This window comes from Diceros bicornis, chromosome 7 (assembly GCF_020826845.1).
Source record: "Diceros bicornis minor isolate mBicDic1 chromosome 7, mDicBic1.mat.cur, whole genome shotgun sequence".
Taxonomy (NCBI): Eukaryota; Metazoa; Chordata; class Mammalia; order Perissodactyla; family Rhinocerotidae; genus Diceros; species Diceros bicornis.
In genome coordinates, this window is record NC_080746.1 from 66186157 (window position 1) to 66209759 (window position 23603).

The 23603-nt window shown below is 45.2% G+C and overlaps 1 protein-coding gene across 6 annotated transcripts in view; it reads left to right on the plus strand.

Annotated features, from left to right (window-relative positions):
* The window catches only part of PPFIBP2 (PPFIA binding protein 2), a 139588-nt gene that overhangs the window by 84581 nt on the left and 31404 nt on the right, over window positions 1–23603 (plus strand). For 5 of the 6 annotated variants that reach the window (XM_058545884.1, XM_058545880.1, XM_058545882.1 and 2 more), the window contains 3 exons: window positions 4583–4714; window positions 18083–18175; window positions 22979–23090. In XM_058545884.1, the coding sequence (XP_058401867.1) occupies window positions 4583–4714; window positions 18083–18175; window positions 22979–23090 (337 nt within the window). Of the gene's footprint in view, window positions 1–4582; window positions 4715–14163; window positions 14744–18082; window positions 18176–22978; window positions 23091–23603 lie in introns of those variants that run through there. The other variant, XM_058545885.1, reaches the window with a different exon arrangement.

Genomic DNA, 23603 nt, shown 5'->3' on the forward strand with positions numbered 1-23603 from the left:
ATCATTAATGGTGCCCTCCTGGAGCAGCACAGACTTGGTGGGAACTTCCTCAAAGGCAGGACAGAAGTGAGGGAGAACCTAGGACCATGTGAGTAGATGTCATTCTGAGTTACCAGCTAGAGGGAGGAACAGGAGCAGAACTCAGAGAACAAAGCCAACCCCTACTGGTTAGCCAGGGAGGTAACCTGAGGTTCCATCAAGCTGTGTGAGGATGGTGTGAAGAGTCTCGAGACTGAGAAATGGTCAGCAATAGGAAGGTGGGTCAGGGAGGGCAATTCAGGAGCAAACTCTGGAATCATTGTGTCCTTTATCATATGCTTTTTATGTGCAACCTGGAAACTTACTGGGCTAGGGAACAGTTCTTATAGGGGAAAGAACTTAACAGAAGTTGGCCATGTGCAATTGTGTCAGACTAACCTTGGAAAGGAGGTGTGGGCTTGCTTTCTCTAAGACGTGGATTTAAGAGATATGACTGAGACATAATTCTGGGAAGCTTTGAAATAGAAAGGATATAAGTTCAATGAATGATCAGATGACTTTTAAAAATCTTTTCAGTAAATAGGAGAGGTTATTTGAAGAGAAGAGCGGGATAGGGTAGGGTTTAGGGCTTGAGGAGATTGGAAAAGATTTGGAATAATCTCTGAAAGGAACCAGCCAGAGATGGATATAAGTTTTGCCAGGCAGTATTGGAAGATCAGCTGTAACTAGATAGCGTAAATTTGTATGGAAAGAAATTGGCATCATTAAGTGACTTTTACCAGCAAGTCTCAGGCCATGGGGAGTAGAAACATAGGGAAAAGATTCTGAGGTTTGGCATGGACTTGGGCTCTGGTAAAACAAATGCACTTCAGGTCTAGGGTAGGGATGAGTTGAATGAGGGATTTCCTGGTGCAGATACTATACAATTGAAATGACTAACCTCAGGGTATCTAGTGGATAAGGAGACAAATATTGCTTACAGGAAGTTGATAAACTAGGAAAAGAGGGGGTTATTAAGTATCTAGTGACCACAGAAGAAGAAATTAAAGATTATTTGAGTGAGTAAATGGGACAGTTGAAAGGTCAGAGGATTGTGGCCAGGGGAGAGAATTGAGTTGAAGATTTTAGAAGATTTAGAAGATTTTATTTGGGATAAAGATGAGGGCCAGGTTGTGGCCATACTGCTGAGAAGCTAAAACGAAGTGGAAGCAAAGCCTGTTGGTGTTGAGGTCAAGAAATGTGAAGCCAGAGTGGGTACTGAGTAGAAGATTGATTAACAACGACGTTGAAGCTACTGAGGAGATGGAATGCACCCAAAGTAAGAAGAGAAACTATTGATCAAAAGACAAAAGGCTCAAGGAAAATGGGATACTGTCTTGGGTTCTGGATATTTGGAGAGAATATGATATAACTGAATGAGGAGGGCAGACGTAGACCATCAATAGGGACAAATAGTGGTCTGGAAACAGTCTTGAAACAGGGAGAAAGGTGTTCTATAAATTGGGTTGTTGGAGCAGAGTGGTCTCCACTTGAGATGACTGAGAAGGATGTATCATATTGTGCAAAAGTCAAAATTCAGTTTATGCTGGAAGTAGAAGGAGCAGTTGAGAATGTAGGGTAGTTGAATCCTGCTAGGACACATATGATAGAGATTACAGTACATAATAGTGGCTGGAGGCCATGCCGGGCCTGGAGATGGTAAAGTGGAGCTGGACTGGGACAAGCTTGTTGATGGCCGATTTTGAGTTCAGGGAGTGGGACAGTGCTTATTAATGACAAGGATGAGGGGTGATGATAATGAAATGTAGAGGCACATTCTCTAGAGGAGAGAGAAAGTAAAAGTTTTGTTATCAGTGAACTGTACGAAATTAAGCAGCCCCAGGTTTCTAATTAAAACTTTGGTATGTCCAACTGTAATGTCCACTTGGAATATTAGTGTAACCAGTTGGAACCCTGGCATGACCAATTGGAATGGCTATTGGAATTTTAGTGTGACAAATTAAAATATTATCCTAGTCAGCTGGAACATGGTGTGACCAATTATAGCCTAGCAGTTAAAACAGCTAGAGGCATTTTGGCAGTAATGGAAGTGGAGTAGATTCTTAACTTTCAGGAGAGATATATTCTGAGGCTTTTTTGAATCCCACCAAGGCAGAATCTTAAATGCTGGTCTGTAGACAGACTGCGTTAATATCATCTTAAGATACTCAGGCAATCAACAGGAGCTGTGTTTTTAACTGTCATATCCTTAGGTCTTGGCATCTGGTAGATATTTAAAAACATATTTGTTGAATAAACAATTGAAGTCTCTTGTGAGAATATTTTCTCAATTCTCAGCACTCCAAAGCAATTGTTATTATCTGAGGGACCTTGATTTGCAGAATTGCTCGTTTTTACTTTTGTACTGGTTGCTGGGAAGCTCACATACGCAGTATAGTCCATCTCTAGCTGTGTATAGAACTTTAGGGTATGAGTTTTGTACCCACTGAACTTTGGCTTCAACTTCTTTTCCTACCTGCTTTAATTTTTATGATTTATTTTTTAAGTTGAATTGTCTATTTTGCAAACTCCCTCAAATCAGTTTTGGAACAAAGCAGGTAGATGAAAGGATGGAGAGGTAAACATAGAAAGGAAGTGGTGGAGGCAGAGAGCACGGTGGGGAAGGAGGAGAAAGAGATGGGACTGAGTAGATGGTGTCGGGAAAGATTACATCTTAAGATACTCAAGACCCAGAGATCCCATCTTCCTCACCTGGGGAAGAACCCTTTAGGATCTTTTATGACCTGCATAGCCTTAGCACCAGGCCCTAGTAGATAGTATGTGCTCAACAAAATTTTGATCATTTGAGTGGCTATTTCCTGGGCTCAGTGAATATTTGTTGATTGGCTTTTCTCAGCATGTATTTTTTATTATCCTTAAAATTTGGACTTCTTCCTCTGTTTGGGAAACAATGTGATACATGAGACAGAAATGAGTTTGGGAGTCAAACAAATCTTGGTTTGAAAACTAACTCTGCTGTTGATTGGCATGTGTCCTTGGCCAAGACAGGCCAATCTCTGGGTCTGTTTCCTCATCTGTAAAATCGAGATGATAATATTTACTGTCAAATCACTGGGCAGGTTTATTGAGAGGACATACGTAAAGTACTCAAGAGTGTCTGGCACAGGGGAGGCCCTCGGTGAATCTATGTCCTCCTCTCTCCATTATGTTGAACACACTTATCTGGCTGACTCCTCATGACCAAGTAGCCCACAGTTCTGGCATGGCATTGCTGCTGCCTCTGCCCTATATGCCGGCTTCAAGTCTGGCTGGCCCAGGAAGAGGCAGCCTTCTCGGCCCAGTGCTCAGCGAGCTCATTTTGCTGAACTGTTGGCTTCTAGATACTCATCCCCTCAGATTAGCAGATGGACAGTTGGTAGCCTGGCTTTCTGAGGTACTGAGGGCCTTTGGCCTAGAGAATCATGTATTCCAAGTTAAAAATCTCTGTCCTGTGTAGTTTGGTTTCTGATCTGAGCACAGTGCAGAGTATGTGAAATTACAGCTATTGGGTCAGAATGTTGAGATCGCCATTCTTGTACTAGCGTTGGGTTGCCCAAGATGATACAAAATGTTCAGACCATGGCAGGATATTGTGTCTTTTCTGTCTATTAATTTGGCTGGTTACTCTCCTAGTTGCCATAGTATAGTCTCCTTGCTAGGACCTGTGTATCCAGTGTCTACCATGTGCCAGGATTTTGGAACTTATGAAACATTACCTTTTGCCAATGGAGAAATGTTGCCCCTGGACTTTGGGAAATGCTCCTGGTTTCTGAGGTCCTTCATAATTCTTAGTAGTTCTGAGTAGGTGTTTTGCCTTTCACCTTTGTTTTTGTCTTATTTATGCTTATTATATGTATTAATGGCAGGTTGTTGTCTACTACTGTTCTAGTGATGGCAGGACCTCTAATAACCTCCTCTGGTCTGTTCTTGCAATAAGGAAAGAATAATTTCTTACATCCCATAGTGGCCAGGAAAGATCCATAGCACATAAATAGAATTCTAATATAATCATTTAATAAATACTCATTGCATCTCTACTTTATGCTCTAGTTCTCTTCTAGCTTCATTGCAGTGAGGTCTTGCAATGGGATGTGTTGAAGACTGGGCTAAGCATTGATTGAGCCCAGGAGGTGATCTGGAAATTTTGGTTTTGAAAAATATATTGTTAACATAAGTTTGTTTTTTTGTTTGTTTTGGTGGAGAAGACCTGCTGCTTTGCCTTAAAAATAGAGATGGAGAAATTTAGCTCTTTGAGTAGACCCCTCCATTTTTCTCTACTTAGAAATAATGAATAATGGTTTCTATGGGCAAATACGTTTTTTGAGAAATGTGGCTTATGTTGTCTCTCAGAGCACAGTGGGTAGTGGCAGGGGCTGTGCTATCCCTGAGTGACCCAGTGTCAGCCCAGGCCTGTCCCTAATAGACCTGTGGCTCATATGCAGCGGTCTCAACTCTGTGTTATCCAACACACAACTCAGAGATTGCCTTATGTACTATGGATGGAGCTAGAGTTGTCCTTGTTGCCATGGAGGTTTATGACTTAGAGATCTGTTTTTGCTTGCAGGAGCTGCTGAGTCGTACATCTCTTGAGACCCAGAAGCTCGATCTGATGACTGAAGTGTCTGAGCTGAAGCTCAAGCTGGTAGGCATGGAGAAGGAGCAGAGAGAGCAGGAGGAGAAGCAGAGAAAGGCAGAGGTGAGTGTGATATACCAAATTCTGCAGGGACGCATGCTATCCTAAGCTCAGACCAGGCAATGCTTGCCTAATGTGGACTCGGGCCATCTGGTCAACCCCAAACCTGGCAGCTGCTGGGTGCCAGAAACATCTATGCAGTTGAGACGCAATGAGCTGTTAATACAAAGTTATCAGGTTTTGCTGTGGCTGCAGATTTCAGCAATGCCCAAACCACCCAGTTTTGGCTCTAAGGCTTTATCCTCCCTCAAGCTGCTGACAAGGATAGCAAGGGAAGCAGCAGTAGGGGAAGCAACAGACAAGACATGGAGGGACACCAGATGTCTTCTGTGAGACCCAATGTAAGGACCATGTACTGGGATGAAGTCAGCTGCATAACAGGCCACCGTCACTATATCCAGGAGGTCTGGAGACATTCTTTGATATGCATTTCACTGACCCAGATGGAACCCTTAGATGATTTGTTTCTTTTCTCCTGATGGGCCATATGGATGAGCTCATACACAGGCCTTCTCTTAGAGACTGTTTTCCTGTGTTGTTTTTGTTTTTGTTTTCAGGTTCCATATGCCATTCCGTCTGTCTAGACCATGCCAGACTCCTTTTTTGGAGAAATATTTTGGATAAATAGACTCAGAGGTGCTTTATTTGAGAGAGAACAGCCTGTTTTAACCATAGATAACCATCTACCATGTTCCTCTACCTAAAAGTCCCAGTATTCACACCTGGTGATGTGAGACGTGGAAAGAAGATAGGCTTTAGGTTGAGAAACACCTTGGCTCAATTATTGACCTAACTGCTTAATAGCTCTTTGAACTTCAACAAGTTAGCCACTTAATCTCTTTGAACTTCAATTTCTTTATCTATAAAATGGATAACTGTGTGGTGAAGTCCAAATAAAACTCAAAAGTTAAGTCCCTATCACAGTTTATGGCATGTTGTAGGTACTTGGTTTATCTTTATCCCCTTCCTCTATTTAGGCATCTTCAAAATCTAAAGATAAATATTGTTTCTTTCTGCTAAGTGCCAACATTGTTGTGCACTGAAACTTGTCATATTTCTATGTTTCCTGGGTAAATGCTGGTGATTGAGACACTTTTACTATGTAGGGCATATGCCTTGCATTGCTTTTGAGAACATGTTCATTAGTAAGAAGTATCATCGCCAAAAGAAGATACCTCTGTTAAGATGAGGACAGTATCATCTAGTGTAGGCTCTTGAATCAGATTTTCTGGCTGTAATCCAGGCTCAGCTACCCAGTAGCTTTGTGATCTTAGGCAAGTAATTTAACCTCCCAAACCTCTGTTTCTTCTGTAAAATGGCGATAGTAATACTCTCTATTTCCTGATTAAGCATGCTGGAAATGGAAATGTAGACTTAGATACATTATTTACATACAGCAAAGGTCACACAGACTGAAAACTTACCTGTGTGAAGTGTTAGTTGATTAGACTCTACTTTTTTTTTTTTTTTGTGAGGAGGACTAGCCCTGAGCTAACATCCGATGCCAATCCTCCCCTTTTTTCTTGAGGAAGAGTGGCCCTGGGCTAATATCTGTGCCCATCTTCCTCTACTTTATATGGGACGCCGCCACAGGATGGCTTACCAAGCGGTACGTCGGTGCACGCCCGGGATCCGAATCTGCGAAGCCTGGGCTGCCAAAGCGGAACACGTGCACTTAACCGCTTGCGCCACCGGGCCAGTCCCTAGCCTCGACTTCTTAAGTGTTGAGAGAGAATCAATTGAATTTTCTCCAGGTTTAGAGTTATTTTACCAATGTGTTAAGATATGTGATTACATGTGAACATACATTAAGGCTTTGGGGGCAGAATTCATTAAACTCTGTGAGAAAGCTTAAAATGGTAGTGACAACTCAAAAACCACTTAAATTAAAAAAAAAAAGGGAGGGTTATTAGGTCACATAACTTGAACAGTCCAGGGTTTTAAAAGTCTGGTATCACTAGATCCAGGTGACCTCACGACGTCATTAGAAATCAGCCTCAGTGTATCACTTGGTTCTGTTTTAGCCTTATTCTCAGGAAGTCTCTCCCTATGTGGTGACAGAGAGAGATTAGAATTAGCTGTAGATTTCCAGCCTGGCAACCCCTGTACAGAGAGAGATTCTCTTTCTCAAAGGTTCCAGAAAAATCCCCAGGATTGTGTCTCGTTGGGCCACTTTGGGTCATGTGCCTGGTCCTGAACCAGTCACTGTAGTGAGCATGTACCCACGCGTGGGTGTGTGTGTGTGAGTGTGAGAGTCAGTCCGCTTGTGGAAGAACGCAGGGTTAGTGCGAAGCTGGGGCAGCTCAGGTTCTTTCTAGGAAAGGTGGGCAGGATGGAGAGCTCCTACTTCTGGGACAAGTATAACTAAAGCAGTCATTTTGCTATTTGCTTTCTTTCTTTCTTTTCCGAAGGATTGTTTTCCAATCTGAGTTTTTTGTTTTGTTTTCCATTAGGCTGTTCATGCATGAGGCAACATGGACACTGAACTGCTAGCCTCAGTTCTACCACAAAACAGCCCTTCCCAGTTGCTAGTACAAACATTAGGTTTCCACGTGGAGGAATTTTTTAGGCTGTTGAAACCTGTGATAGTCGGTGAACAGCCACATGACCTGAAACAAATTTCTCACTCTTGTAATTGAACATAATCTTTGCTGGTATGCCCAGAACCTCCAGGACCCTTCGTGACTATCTGGAGCACCAGGGGCTTAAAACCATGGAGAGAGCTGCTTAAGCTGTGCTTTTGTCATGTGCTTGGAGGTGTTTATTTTGAGTGAGACATTTAGCTAGCTAAGGTCACTAGAGGTTGTAGCTGCATGAATAAAGGGAATGCTGCTTCTACCCTGCTGCTGGTTTTTCTAGTGAATGTATTTAGCCTGAGGCCTGATTGCTTGTGGTTTGGAAAAGGCAGGACCTGTTTTTTTTCTTCCGTGGTAGCCAGATCTGAAATAAACTTCCTCCGCATAGCTCAGGCTTTATCCTCAACTTCCATTTTATGTTTCAATAAAAAAAAAAAAGGATGCTGTTAACAAGAGCATGCAGACTGCTCTTTCTGTCTGGTTCTGATCTCAGGCTAAGCCAATATCCTGCTGCCTGTTGTAAGTTGTGGAAGTGATTATGGATGCTTCTCTATAAATCTGAGGACTTTGAGGTGCAGGTTTCTTGTCAAATGGAGAGAATCCTGACAGCCAGCCTCACTCAGGGGTCGGTCAGTGGCAGCCCAAATGAGATGTGGTGAATGCTGGATTTCCTGTTTACTCTACCTTTTTCTCACGAGCCTTTTGCAATGTTTCTGGGCCATTTCAGGGGACCCAGAGGTGGATCAGTTAGGTTTGCTACTGAAAAACAGGACTGCAAAAGAGTGACTGACATGGAAAGTACATACCAGAATTAGGAGGCTGGAACATGAAAGAAAGATCCAGAGGCAAAGGAAAACCTCTGAGTGGCGCACCATATCCAAGGCGTGTTCCTCGGAGGGCTCTTCCTTGGAGAAGGGAGTCTGGCTCCCCTGAGCACTGGAAATGCAGTGAGGCCTGCAGACAGATCTCTTAGTGAGATCCAGAGAGTTCTGCGGGGAGTGCCAGAGCAGCCTGTGAAGAGAGCAGGGATCCAGCAGGTGCTGGGAAGTGAAGTCAGCATCAGCCCAATTCGTCAGGGAAATACATAAGCATGAAGAGAACCGGAAAGAATCTTTAAGATTTTCTGGAAAAAAATATCTTAGGGCACAGGTAGTGTGATATAATCCTTTCTTTCTTCCAATGGTTAGGACCTTGGAAGCGAGGGATTCTGATTTCTGAGCTGGGGCAACCAGAATGATGGACTTGGAGTACAGAGCAAGGGCTAGAAAGATTGTGTTTCCTCAGAGAAAAGCTGGACTGACTAGGAGAGTTTTTATTTTATTTATTTTGTTTTATTTACTCATTTTTCTTAGCATAGGAAATATATTTCAACAATTCAAAAATCAAGAGTTCGAAAAGGTATATACAGTAAAAAGTCTCCTTCCACTCCTGTCCCCTAGGCAACAGTCAGGAACCAATGTTATCAGTTTTTGTATCCTTCCAGAGTTATCTTGTGCGCGGACAAGCAAATTTATGTGGAAAGACACACACACACACACACACACACACACACTTATATATATTCTTTCCCTCATTTTTGCACAAATGCACACTATTCTAGACCTTTGTTTTTTTTAATTTAGCAGTTTTTGAATTTGTTTCATATCAGTTACATAAAAAAACTTTCTCATTTGCATTTATGTCTGCATATTATTCTGTTGACTATGCCCTTATTTAACCAGTCCTCTTTTGATGGACATTTAAGTTGTTTCCAAGTGTTTGCTAGTGCAAATAATGCTGTTTGAATAATCTTGTACATGTGTGAGGATATTGAAGTAGAATTGATGGATCAAAGGGTACATGCACTTGAAATTTTGACAGATATTTCCAAATTGCCCTATGGAATATAGAGATTACATTCCTACCAGCAATGTATGAGAGTGCCAGGACAGTATCAAACTGAGCATGAAGGAAGAGGGAGAGAAAGAGTTAAGTAAAATTGTGAACAAGTTTAGCAAGTAGGTGGGGTGGGAAAGACTGACTCTGGCAGATGCCCAGTAGTTTCACATAGAATAGAACCATAAAAAAGAACTTTGATGGTTGGTGAAACAGGAGTAATCAACAAAGCATGTTGAGATTACAACACAGAACAGCAATTAGAACTTCATAAATGTCACCTGGCCTTCATGGTATGGGACCCAAGAATGGAACACAGCTACAAAAGGGTCTGCCCTGTAAGAGAAATAGACCTGTTAAGAGAGGAGATGGGCTAGCCCTAGAGAAAAAGAATTATAAAAGTAAGTTGAAATGCTGAGCCTGAGGATAGACGTAGTGGAAAACACCACCACCACACAGACAGGGAGAATTAGAGGAGAGTGTCCCAGAAGTGCTTGGATACACCACATAGTCACACTGAGCAGAAGAGGGAAATAGATGCACTCCTGAGATAGGTCCCTAGATTGACTGAGACAGCAAGTGAGGGGAGCAACAATTTGGATAGCTCCTAAAAATCTCCTCCAGCCAAACACTTAAGTGTTTGAAAGGTTGGTTTCCCCCACCCCACTCCCCTCTTGTTATAGTTTCTACCTAGAGGATAGAGAAAGAAACTGGGAGAACTGCCACTGTAGCTCTAATGTTGAAGCAAAGGGAGAAACTAATTTATGAAGTAAAAGTGATGGGTCCTTTGGGGCTGGCCGGTGGCGTAGTTAAGTTCACGTGCTCCACTTCAGCGCGCTGGGGTTTGCAGGTTCGGATCCTGGGCACAGATGTATGCACCACTTATCAAGCCATGCTGTGGTAGACATCCCACATATAAAGTAGAGGAAGATGGGCACGGATGTTAGCTCAGGGCCAATCTTCCTCAGCAAAAAGAGGAGGATTGGCAACAGATGTTAGCTCAGGGCTAATCTTCCTCACCAAAAAAAAAAACCAAAAAAAAAAAACTGAAGAGAGTGGTTATTGTTATTTGAGAGTTCATGAAAGTGAGGGAGGGAAAAACTAGGTGTAGACAGACATGCACTATAGACTTTGGTAAATCATAACTTTGAAAGTTCAGAAATAAAATAGAAGATGACTCAAGAATATTGAACTACTTAACAATATAATTCTGACTGTGCAGACTCACAAATAAAACCAATAAAAAGGAAAAGCTTAGAGGTGCCTTGAGAGAAACTAGTTTTCAAAGGGGCTTGTACAAAAGATAGAAAAAACAAATAAAAGTGCACCTGCATGATCAGCATCAGGAATGGCAAACCCCAGACAAAAGGACACGCTGAGGACAATAGAAAGACTTTTTTAAAGAAGTTATGTTCTCAATAAGAAGATCAAAGAAAGAATGGGCTCGATTCCACTGATGCCTCTGATAGGTACAAAGAGCTTAGGACAGCAGTCCCCAAACTGCTTGCTGTAAGTGAATTTTAAGGAATCAGAAAAATCAAGTGAGTTGCTAGAAAACTGGAAGAGAGCCATTTTCTTTTCTTCTTTTTTTTCTTTTCAAAATGGTAAAGAAAGTTAGATGGATTCTATAAAATTTAGTTTGTTGAGTTTGGGGTCAGCTCTATGATGGTTTGTGAGAAGCTGGAACACAAATTAGGGATCCATGTCCATGAAGTGTGAGTTACTTCAGATTGACCTCATCAGTTTGGCCGAGAATGCATCTCGTCTTGATAGACTGGTAAACTTGCACTTCAGCAAGGCATTGCAAAAATACTGCTTGGGATAGTCTTGTGGATAAGATGGAGGAATATAGGATGAATGCTAAAATAGGTATATTGGTACCCAGATGATGATGACTAGTACCTACAGACTATAGGAAGATTTTTTGGTAGAGCATAACAGTAATCTGTCCTTAGCCCTCCTGCCTATTTAGCATAGTTGGTCTGTAATTTGGATGCTGATATAGAAGACCTTTAAGTTGTGATGACAGGAAGCCAAAGAAAAACTATATGGATCAGTTGACACTGGAATTGATAGAAACCTACACAGGCTGGAGTGATAGATAAGATGTCAGAAAAAGACTAAAAGATCAGAAGAACTTGAATAGTGCAAAATCGCTGAAAGTGAGAAATGAAACATTTCAGGAGGGAGCTAAGCAGCTTGCAGACCGAGAACTTGCCTGTGGACCGGGGGAGGGCACAGAGGAAGAGTGGTGTCCTCTATGGTGGAGACAGAGCTATCTGCCTGGAGATTGAGGGCTGGGAATGAGGTGATGAAAATCAGGGACAGCTGGTCTAAACTCTTCATTTGAGAGGTTTAGTGATGGAGGGAACAAGAGAAGGGAGAGGGCAGTGAAGTTCTGGAAACTTACATAGGCGAGAAGAGCAGGCCTGGAGACAGGCAGGGCCAGTGGGCTTGGAGAGACAAAAGATTCTGGAAAAGAGCGACCAATAAGGTGAGCGTGCCAGGGGGTGTGGAGCAGCTGGGCTTTTGTTGTTGGTAATCGATGTCACATGGGCCTTAACTGTGTCTTGTGACCTTCAGGTGTTTTCTGTGGCTCTCCAAGTTTCTTTCGTTTATTTCTTATGAATCACACACTTAAAGGCAGAAAGAGAAGCAGTGTAGGAGAGTGAACCCACATTATGAGATGCCTCCCATGTGCCGGGCACCATGCCAGGGCCTTTAAGTCTCACTTGATTTAGTCCTCCCAACAACCCTGTGAGGTAGAGAGACCCTCATTCTACAAATTTGAAAACCAAGTTTGGAAAAGTTTCATAACTTGCTCAAGGTCACACACAAGAAAGTGAAGGACTGGGATGAAACCCAGCAGCTGTAGGAGTCCGAAGCCTGTGCACTTTTGCCCTGCATCATGCTGTCGCTCGTCATAGCTTAGACGCCCATAACAGGCTGAGTCTCCCTCTTTGGGGAGATGATGGCTGGTTGTTACCTTGAGGAGTTGCTTTTGACTCCATCCTTGATTAACCCACCATCCTTCCTTCTGCCTCAGGGTTCTTGGTTGGAAGGTTGGATGTAATAAAAAAACAAAAATTTACCTTTGTGCTAATTGACTTCCAGCCTGGGCTGCATCCTCCCCTCCCCTTCATATTTCTTTTCTCCACCCCTGACTTTCCTCTTCTCATGCCTCACAGTCACTATTCTAAACCTGTACCTGCTTTTGCTTCACTGCTGTGTCATTTTTGCAGGCAACCTTGCCTCTTCCTTTACAGAGAAGATCAAGGCCATTGGGGAGGGTCTCCCTCAACTTCCTGTTTCTCGTGTAGAAACCTACCTGGACCCCAACTTACTTTCTCTTTGTGTTTAGCTGATCCTTCCACCTGGGGCTGCTGAGTGCAACTCGCTCCTGCCTCTTTGATTCCTTCTTCTCCAGCTTCTCAGTCTTCATAGCTATTCCTGGGGACCTACCTGCTAACCGATTAAAGCACTAAAAGACTTTAAGTCTTCTCGGACGAAAAAGCATGAACAAACTGAATGTAGATGGTCTTTTTCCCATTTGGCATCTCCCAGTGATGGCGAAGTCCAGAAGCAGCAGAGAAAGAGCTGGGCTGTGACTCCCAGTGGCTGGGGCCAGTCAAGCAGGAATCCTCTCCCCTTGTCAGCATCTGAGCTAAGCTAGCTAGGGGTTCACAACCCAGGGGCACACAGCAAAGGCCAAGTCAGAGCCCAGTGTCTGCACTGGGACTGCAGGTGAGAACCCAGAGAGCCAGTATGGTCCCAGCCCATTGGTCAATGTCTCATCAGAGTTCAGGACTAGCAGCAATGGAGCTGCATGAAAGTCTGGGGTCCAGGGCGCTTACTCAGGCCCACAAAGGTCACCTTGATTTCTCAACCCAGTCCTCAGTAGGTCTGGTCTCAGTAGGGAAATGCCTTGTTAGATAGATGACCCTGGGGGAAGACAACGTGGGGCTGTCTATGGGCTAACTAAGGGAGCCAGCTCAAGGAGAGAGTGGCTGGGAGGTCAGGGGCCCATTGATGACAGTGATGGCTGCATTGTGGCTCTCCCAGTCTGAATGGTGTCACCGGAAAGGAGAGCAGGCTGATGTGGGGGCCTTAGCCCAGTGCCCTTTCAGCCCCAAGCTGCCATCCAGTTTCCCTTCTACATTGAAAAGGGGATTCACAAAACGTCAAGATATGGGGTAGGAGCTTGTCTTCTTTTAGACAGCGCTGTCACTATTGGGGATGGAAAACCTCTTTCTGGCATGCCTGAGTAGTTCCCAAGGTGCTAGTGGGCAGACCTCTCAGTACCAGAAGCTGTGCTTAGAATATCAGTAAAGGTGGGCAGGGAGGGGCTAAACCATTTAATTGGCTGCCACCTTCCCCACCCTAGGCTCTGTTCTGCTCTATTGCCAATTGCCCCCTTAAATCCATATCCCTGCCCCACAGGCTGCTCAGTCTTCCCCAGCCTCTTAGGTTCCTTACCCCTACTAATGGCACCATCATCTACCCTGTAACCCAGGCCCATGTCTCTTCATCTCCTTTACTCCCACACCCAGGCAAGGGGTCTAGAATGTGCCTACTTGACATCACTTAGACTCGCCCCCTCTCTTCCTCTTGACCCAGGCAGAATTGTCACTCACTGCTCCCTGAGAGCCCTGTGGTCTTCTTGGCCGTAGCACTAACAGCCTTGTTGTGATTGTTATTTGTGTGTCTGTCCCCACTCACCAGTGAGCACCATTGGTTGCTGTAGCCTTGGGTCTCTGCAGAGGGACACTAAATGTCTGTGGAGTAAGTAAAGGAAAGCCCAGTAGAGCTGCTAGTGAAAGGGATTCAGAAACAAGTAGGGATGAATTCCAAGAGTTGAAATTATTTTTCAAAGTTTCCATAAAAGGCCAAGATGTTCTTGAGGCTACAAAGGAGTCAGGTTTAGAGGGGGAAGCCAAGGAGTCAGGTTTGGTAGAGGGTGTGAGGGAGAGTCTGGGGTTGAGGATGTATTAGCATGCATGAGTGTGCTGTACACCGTATGTCACCTGTGCACAGGTGTTGACGTGTTGGGGGGGAGTTGGCAAGTGTAGCATGAGGGAATGTATCCGTCTGTGTGCCCATCTCTGCTGTTGCTAGACTCTGTAACTCACAGGTTGACATGCAAGGATGGCACAAAGGAGCTGCTGAGGGTTTGTTCAAACTGTAAGACAGGCTTGTGGATGGTGCAGGCCTCAGGAAAAATGCCATGGTTTTTGTTTCCTGTGAAGAAACGAGTCATTATGGACAGTGACCACTGGGTGCCACCTGCCGCTCATCCTCTGCACGCTTCCTCCCCTCCATGCTACTCTCCTAAGGAGGTCTGGATCTGAGAGCTGACTGACCCTGAATGCCTTTTTCTCCTCTCTCTTCCTTCCTACAGTCGGTTCTGAATGTGATCAGTGAGCTGCAGGAGCAGATGTGTAGGCTGCAGCTGGACATCCACAGGCAGATTCAAGAGCGCTTCTTACTCACTAGGGACCACCCTGAGGAGGTGGCGGCTGGTGACGGTGTGGCCGAGCCCCAGCCCTGCAGCCAGGACTGTGCCTGTTGGGAGGGGTCACCTGTAGGAGCCACACTTAAGTATATCAGAGCATGCGTGTGGGGCATTTCCCTGGTGGAGGGGCTGGAGTTTCTTCTAACCAGAATAGAGTGCGGTGGTCTAACATGGATCTGTTGTTACCTCTGGGCGGAGCTTGGGACTCATTCACTCTCTCAGGACATGAGCTGAGTTCTGTGACCCTCACCAAGCAGAGTCTGAGCAGGTGACGCCAACCTTCAGACAGGTGGCGGCTCTCATCTCTCTCAGATCTCGGAATGAGGTCTGTCAGGTGCCCTGAGTGATGGGGCATTTACGCAAAAGGAAGCCTCAGGTACCATCCCAGGTACAATTCAGACACTGATTCCTCCTTCTGGGCTGGGAGATTAAATGAAGTTTCATGTCACATGATTTTTTTTTTTTTAAGGAAAAAAATAGCATCATGAAAGAATTCTTTCAAGTTTATTTTTAAAGAGGTTTATCCCCAGTGAGAAAATAGATCACAAGTTTCCATTTGCTGTGACAATTAAGTCATTATCTGAATTTCCAGGAGAAATTCCCCCACATACAAAATCACATTAGAGGGATTTCACAACCTCTGGGCCTTGTGGGGTGTATCTGACTGGGATTCTGGACTTATCCCCTCACACTGGTGTGACTGGGTCCTGTGTGACCTGGGTGAGGACTGGTGATGGCAGCTGCACAGACATGAGCCTCTGCCTCCAAGGTTACTGTCGAAGAGGACTTGGAAGCTCAAGGGAAGGTCAAAGTCACGGTAGCCATGAGCACTGCAGATGGTCTGCCTCAGCTCTGTAGGAAGTTACCGTGATCCCTATTCAACTATGGAACATGTTGAAAATCTCTACCCAGACTTAGGCATTAGGGGAGGGCCTCAGTAGGGAAGATTTCCATCTACATTATAGGATAAGGGGAAAAAATGAGAGTCAAGATGTGAGTGTAGATTTAGATAGGGAAGCCCTGAGAGGGTGCTGGGGCGTGCCCCATGGTGAGTAGGTTACACCAGAAAGACATCTAAAAGTTAAAATTTGTACCAGTATTTATAGCTGATGATGGACAACAAATAGCATAGAAGGAGGAGAATGTCCCAAAGAGGTCACAAGAACCTGGAGATTATCATGCTCTGTGTCCCCATAGTGGCAGCCCCTTGGGCAGTAACCTGCACGCTTCTTGTTCTGCCATTAGCAGGCCTGGCACTCCCTCAGGCAGGGCTAGAGATGTTCTCAGAAAATGATCCTGGATCTGCTGCAAGTCACAACAGGCCTGAAAGTCTAATGCTGCAGGTCATGGATACAGTAACCTTAGCTTGGAAGACATTTTTTTAACAAGAGCATCAACAAATGCTCACCTCAGCTATAAGAAAATCTTAATAAATCACCCTGTAAAGTGCAAATGTAAGCAATGTAACTTTCTGGTGGATTGTCTCTGAGTGCAAAGACTCCAGGCCAGTTAAATGATGACCTGAATTTCATGTATGCATTCATCAAGAAGTAATGCAGACCTAGTGTGTGCCAGAGACTGGCAAAACGGACTTGGAGTTAGCAAAACTCCTCATGGAGTTCACAATACAGGGGGAGAACTAGCCATTAGCAATCATACCAGTAAATGTTTAATTGCAAATGATGTAGGAGATATACAGGATGCCACAAGAGAGTATAGCAGGAGGTCCTGATGCAGTGTAGAGGTCTGGATAGCTTTGCTCAGGGAGGCCTGAAGGATGGGCAGAAATTAACCTGCAGACAGTTCCAGACGGAAGGAATGGCAAGTGTGAAGGCTTAAAAAGTATCCAGTGTGGCTGGAGCATAACCTGGGAGAGAGTAATAGAAGAGGCAGGCAGGGCGTGGGGCGGGCCAGGCTGTGTTGGTCATGGGTTAAATTTTATGAGCTTTGAGAAGCAGAGAAGTGCCAGGGTAAGATTTGTGTTTTAATTGTATTGTCCCCTGAATGCTGTGGGGGTCAATGGATTCAAGAAGGGCAAGGTGACAGAGGAGCATCCAATGAAGAGACCGTCCAGGCTGTCAACACTAACCTCTAGATCAGAGTAGTGGTGGCAGAGTTGGAGAAAAATGAGAGATTCAAGTTATTTCCTTGGAGATAGAATTAACAAGGCTAGGGGATGAATTACATATGTGGGGGAAAGGGAGAAGGAGATGCCAACGGTGGATCCCAGGTTTGTGGCACAGGCAAAGTGGATGGAGATGCCATTTAGTGGGACAGGGCTGTCTAAGATGGGGAATTAAGAGTTCCACTGGCCGCTGACTGTCAACAGTTGTTAGATGCCTATGTGCCATCCACATGGAGATGTTAAGTAGGGAGTTTGTTATGTGAGTCTGGAGTTCAGAAAGTCTATGGAAATAATCACTTTTATGCTGATTTTTCTGACAAGAACCAGTTCGCAAGACTAATTGTCCCTTAAAGGAACCTTGGTTTGGGACAAGGGTGCTTAGTGGTGTCGTCTTTATTGAAGGGGTAGTTAAGAAAGCAGGGGCCCTGGAGTCAGAGGAAACAGGCCTGAATTCCAGTTCCATCATTGCCAGTTGTTTAAATATCACTTCCCCACTCAGCAACCTTCAGTGGCTTCCTACTGTCCAAAGAATGGCTGTAGAACTCCTTATGTTCTCATCCAAAAGCCTTTTCTCTAGGGCCCCACTTATCTCCCCAGCCTCATCTCCCACCTCGTACCACCCATCCTCTGCTCCAGCCCAGCAGCCTGTATCCCTTCGGCCTCCTGTCTTTTCGCTCTCCCTGGCTGCCTCCTCCCTCCCTCCTTTCTTCAAACCACTGGCCTCCTCTGAACTGGAACACCTAGACTGGCCTCTACATTTCACACTTAGCATTTCTTCCCTTCCTGTTTTATTTGTGTCCTGCTGGCTGTCACTTCCTCTGTGAAGCCTTCCAGGATCACGGACCCCTCTCTGGGTTCCTGGACCCCCAGCGCAGAGAGACGCTCCCAACTAGCCTGCTTCCTGCTACTTTGTAAGAAGCTGCCTCCTTTCAGCATCTTGTTCCTCCTGATTTCAAGTCCTGCCTGTCCTGCCCCTACACATATGTGCATGATTTGGGCAGAGGACGCGGATGTCAGAAAGGGGCAGGCAGAACGGGTTCTAAAAATAAGAAAAAAATTTTCTCTTTCCTATTCTGGAACTTCCTGGCCTTTGTTTTTTAATGGCCACGCAGCTTTTCCTGAAAGGAGAACCGTGTTTCGGGATTCGAGCCGCGCTGTGGAGCGTGATGCGGTTGCTCCTGCCCCTGGCATCCTCTGTGCATGAGCTTAGCCAGGGTTGTAGATCCAGGGAACGTGCTGCTCTTTAACCATCAGAACTTCCTTTTTCTCTCTCTTCCCTCTAGGAGTTACTGCAAGAGCTCAGGCACCTCAAAATCAAGGTGGAAGAGTTGGAAAATGAACGGAATCAGTATGAATGGAAGCTGAAGGCCACTAAGGTAAAAGGCGGTTCCGATGCTTATGCAGAGGCGTTGAGGCCCGGTGGGGAGGCTCTGTGGTCAAGCTCAGGGTTGGCAGTAGCCTAAGCTTGAGAAATGCAAATTGACCCTACTGTGTGCACACGCAACAGTGGACCGACTGTGCAGCAGACAGATTTGATCTGCAAGGGCTCTTCCCATGGGGAAAGCCCGTGAGATTATGAGCTGCTGACGTAACTGTCTCCTTTCTCTTGCTGTGTCCCCTGGTACCAGCAGACTGACACTGGGCCAAGAAGGGGCTCTGTGAGTGAGCAAGTGCTGAGTCCTAAGGCAGGTGAGCGCCAATGTTACATTGGCTGCATCATTTTAAATTTAGCAGTCCCTCTAATAATCAGTTTTTAAGAATAGACATGCTTTATTTTTAGTAATTAATGTATCCCTAAAAAATGGTATATATTTTGAATATTTTTTAACCAAATCATGTTTCTATTGAACTGGGGAGCTTGCTATTTAAAGGACGCCAGCGATCAATTCTTTTGTGAAATAAATATCTTCCCTCCCTCATTTGTTTCTTCCTTTATTTCCTCTAATAGTTGAAATGGATTCAGCCCACAAATTTATTGTTTTGGCCAGAACATTGTATTTATTTATTTATTTATTTTAATTTTTATTTATTTATTTTTTTGCCCCAAAGCCCCAGTAGGTAGTTGTATGTCATAGCTGTACATCCTTCTAGTTGCTGTATGTGGGACGCGGTCTCAGCATGGCCAGAGAAGCGGTGCGTCGGTGCTCGCCCGGGATCTGAACCCCGGCCGCCAGCAGCAGAGTGCGTGCACTTAACCGCTAAACCACAGGGCCGGCCCAGAACATTGTATTTAAAAATGTCAAATTAGCTGTCCCTTAAGCTTAGAAAATTTCACATTAACATAGCATTAGGCTGCCCTGGGGGGGCGGTGGGGTGGGGAAGGAAGCTCTAACAACCCTAGAGCAGCATTCTTGCTTGACAGAGCCCAGGCAGGGCTGCCGCTGGGTGGAGCACACACCGGCCATTTCACTAATGTCTCTGCAGCGCCACCCGTGGGTGTTACCTGGCGGCCCCTATAGGCATTTTCATTTTTACTTCTTATTAGAGTTTTTAAAAATACTTAGTAGAATTTTATTAACTTCTAGTTTGTATTTTTAATTTTATTTTTTTCTGTGTTATTTTTTTAATAATGATAAAAAGTTAATACTCATTATAGAGAATTTTTACACCATAAAACATTAAAGGAATAAAAGTCACTCACATACCACCTGGGAGCTACCACTATTAATATTTCCTTCCAGGCATCATTTCCTTTTTGGTGGGGTCAGTCTCTCTCTCCCTCTCTCTTTCTCTCTCTCTTAATTTCTGGTGTTGATAATTTATATACAATTTTAGATCATGCTATTAAAAGAAAACTCTGAAGATGATGTTGATGTCTGTATAATATTCTATTGTATAAATGTAAAATAATTTTCTTAACCATCGTACAGATGAGGAAACTGAGGCACAGAACAGTTAAGTAACTTTCCCAAGGTCTTACAGCTAGTCAGCACCAACCCTGGGCAATCCAAGTCTGTTTATCCAGAGCCCCGCTCTTGTCTTCGTGTACCGTTGTGTGTACTGTGCTTCCCAGTCACCAGTTGGGAGCACTATTTTTCTCAAATGGCTCAGAACCTTCCGTCACAGTGCTCCACTCAAGCGAGTCTTGTCGTGGTGAAACCTTTGAAGTTCAACATAAACCTTCTCTTATAAAACCAAACAACTCTCTTTAAATCACCTAAGCTCGGGGCCGGCCTGGTGGTGCACCAATTGGGTGCGCGTGCTCCGCTTCAGCAGCTCGGGGTTCGCAGGTTTGGATCCCGGGCACGCACCCACGCACTGCTTGCCAGGCCATGCTGTGGTGGCGTCCCATGTAAAGTGGAGGAAGATGGGTGCGGATGTTAGCCCAGGGCTAGTCTTCCTCACCAAAAAAAAAAAAATAAAATAAATCACCTAAGCTCTTTGCCTTGGCATGTAGACCTTCGAGATACAGAGGGTTATTTAACAACCACCAGGTGTGGAGCACCTCCTGTGTGCCGGAGTGTATCAAGCCCTTTGCACATATTTTCCCATTTGATCCAGAAAATAACCTAGTGAGGCCTATGGATTTATTGTCCTCATTTTACTAGTGAGGAAACTGACGTTCAGAGTGGCCCAGGTGAGGTTCAGATTTGGATCTGTGTCATTCCAAAACTCATGTTTTTTCCCCCACCTCATCCTGATTCCTTGCAGTAAAAATGTGCACTGTTTTTGAAATTTCTTCAGTTCTCTGTGTAAAGCTTCTTGGTCCTTAAAGGTGATGGATCTTCCAGTGCAGTGAGAGTGGGGTGTGGTCCCTGGGTTTAATGAGGCCCAGCACTTGCAGGGAGCTAGAGCTCCCACCTCTGCCTCACGCCAGTCTGCACGTCTTTGTCTCAGACCTCATGCCACCCAGCTCTAGCCTTGGTGGCCGTGGCAGTAGCATACTTTGCCCTCATGCTCAGGTAGAGGGCCTCTGGGCTGTGGTAGACTTTCCAGCTGTGGGGACAAGTACCACTCTAAGGATACCAGAGCACCTGTCATTTCTGTCCTATTCTGTGGAGATTGGTACACATAGGATTGGGCCTAGACATTTGGTCTGTAGGGTTTTAAATAGATGACCTCACCCAGAGGCGGGCCTCAGAGAGGAGAGACCTCATCGTGCCAGGCTCTGGGCTCTGTCTTGATAGGTCCACACCCACTGTGGGGTCTGCAGACAAACATCAGGCATCCAGGTTCCTGACAGAGACCAGTTCTCACCCTGTCTGTAAAGAAAGATAGAAATGGGTGTGGAAGGTTCAAGAAAGGTTAAGAGAATATCTTCCAAATGAGAGGCATTTGGACTGAGAGTCCCAAGGCTAAGGTTTTCAGAAGTCACTGACACCATTAATCATCAGCCCATGGGCACCGAGGCCCAGACTGAGCTATGAAAAGCTGCTACATGGCTACGGGTCTCAGGAGCAGTTTGGCACAGCCGAGCTTGGCGCACTTGCCTCTATGGGCGGAAACCAGAGCAGAAGGGCAGTGGCCCATCGGGAACTTTGGAGTAAGGAAATGCTACCCCTTGCCACCTCTTTTTTCTTTACGTGGTCATTTCTGTCCCATTTCGGGGAATGTTAGAGAAAGTTTATTCAGAAACCCTCGAGGTGGGCTCAGGGAGCCGAAGCTCTGTAAGAGTGGCCCTCGTCTGTGCTCTTAACTCGCAAGCAGACAGGCTGGGGTGGCTGGATCCCTGGTTTTGGAGCAGGTGGGTTTGGATCCGGGCCTGGGCACGGAATGGGTCTGTGACTTGGACATTGAATCCTGCACCACTCCTGTTTTCTCCCCAGTGACTTGCAGGGATGTTGCCTCCTCCCACGGTTTCTTGTGAGGATTGAGAGAGGTTTGATGTAAGAAAGCAGCGAGCACAGGGGCCGATGCAGAGTGGGCGCTCAGTCAGTGTGTCCTGAAACTTAACACAAGGCCTGATTGGTGGAAGAGCCATCAGCACGTCCAGTGCTCATTTGGTTACTTAGAATTGTTCAAAGATTAACTCAGGCCTCTATGGGAAAGGACAAGCCCATCCCACAACCTTGAGGAATGAAAGAGAGATGAGATTGGGCCACCACATGGCAAGGGGTTCCCAGAGTAGAAGCCTTTGCTGTGTGTTCTGTTGACTGGTTGGGGGTCAGTTCTAACCCCTTTTCTTAGTCTGGTTTGATGCCCAGAGAACTAGCACATTATCCATAAGGGAAGAAGGAGTAGGGCGAGAGCAGCAATAGTAGTAGCATTTATTGAGCACTGGCTATCTACCAAGCAGTAGGCTAAGTTGTTTGTAATCGACATCTTATTTAATCCTCATCACAGCCCCATGAGGTAAATGCTATTTACCCCATTTTATAGTTAAGCCGAGATTCGGGTTAACTCACTTGCCCAAGGTCACCCAACTAGGAAATAAGAGAATCCAAGTTTGTTTGACTCCAAAGCCAGTGTGCCTCTTGGGATAGGACCTACACAGTTCTAATCTAATGACTATGAGAAGGCACGGACAACCATGCCTACTGTTATGTGTGAAATTTAACCTGCTATCCTTAGTAGAGACATGGGAACTACCCAATGCAGCTGTCCATCTGTGTACATATATGAATGTGTGTATGCACTTGTGTGGCTGTATTTACATGCTTTATTTACAAAATTATGTATGCTCAGCACACCTGAATGCTTGTATGTAATTACATACGGCTAAGGGTGTGCAGGTACCTGGAGGTTAGGAAGAGGCTGTGGCTGTACATAAAGCGTGGGAGAGTGTTTGAGGGAGGGAACTCTTGGCTCACTCTCTGTCTACTGGTGGTGATTTGATTTCCACTGTATTTCCTATATGAGGTGGGAAAATGAAAGATGCATGCACTTGTTACAATGGTGTACATACATGCTGTTGCATGAATATCTTGGGAGAAGGAAGACTATGTCCAGAAAGAGAATATCCTTCTTTGGGCCAAGGGTAGACCTCCCATTGCACACAATCCCAGCTCCTCAGACCTCAGTGGTGTTTGGGCTGCAGAGGGCAGGGGAGGGAAAGAACCTGGTCAAGTAGGAGGATCCCTTCCCTCCCCAAATCCCCTCCGACTGCTCACCTCTGGCACCTCTGCTCCTAACTTCCTAACATGTCCTAGGATTCGTTGGTCCTGGGCTCTGATTTGAGGCACTTTATCCTGGTCTGGTTGTCCCTGTGAGCTGGTAGGGATCCTCTGTTGCTCTTACAGGCTGAGGTAGCCCAGCTGCAAGAGCAGGTGGCCCTGAAGGATGCAGAAATCGAGCGTCTGCACAGCCAGCTCTCCCGGACTGCAGCTTTCCACAGTGACCATGCGGAGAAAGGTAACTGGCTTGACTGTGACAGAGTGCAGTGGCCCCTGGGCCCTCTCTTATGTGTGTCTGTGGATGAGTATGTGTATGCCTGAGTGAGTAGGCATGCTAATGTACATGCCTGTATGCATGTGAACATGTCCGAGTGAATGAATGCATGCGTGAGTGGGCCTATAAGGCACAGCTCTATTGTGGAATCATTGTCACGAACCCCTCCTCTGTCCGGAAGACCCAGCTCTGAAGGCTTTTCTCAGATGCACTCTGATCATTGAAGCTCTGTGCAGCCACCTCTGGAGTTTTTACTCTTTCACTTGATTGAAAGGATTTGTTTTTGTGTCATCACCAAAGGGAAGGCTTTAGAATCAATTTATTCAGTCATTTAATGGAATCCTGCCTGATACTCGTACAAGGCCCCGAGGTTGCAGAAACAATCAGTTATTTCTCATCCTTTGGATCTCAACTTAAATGTTACCTCTCAGAAAGACCTTTCCTGACCACCCTACCTAAGTAGGTGCCCCCAAGCCT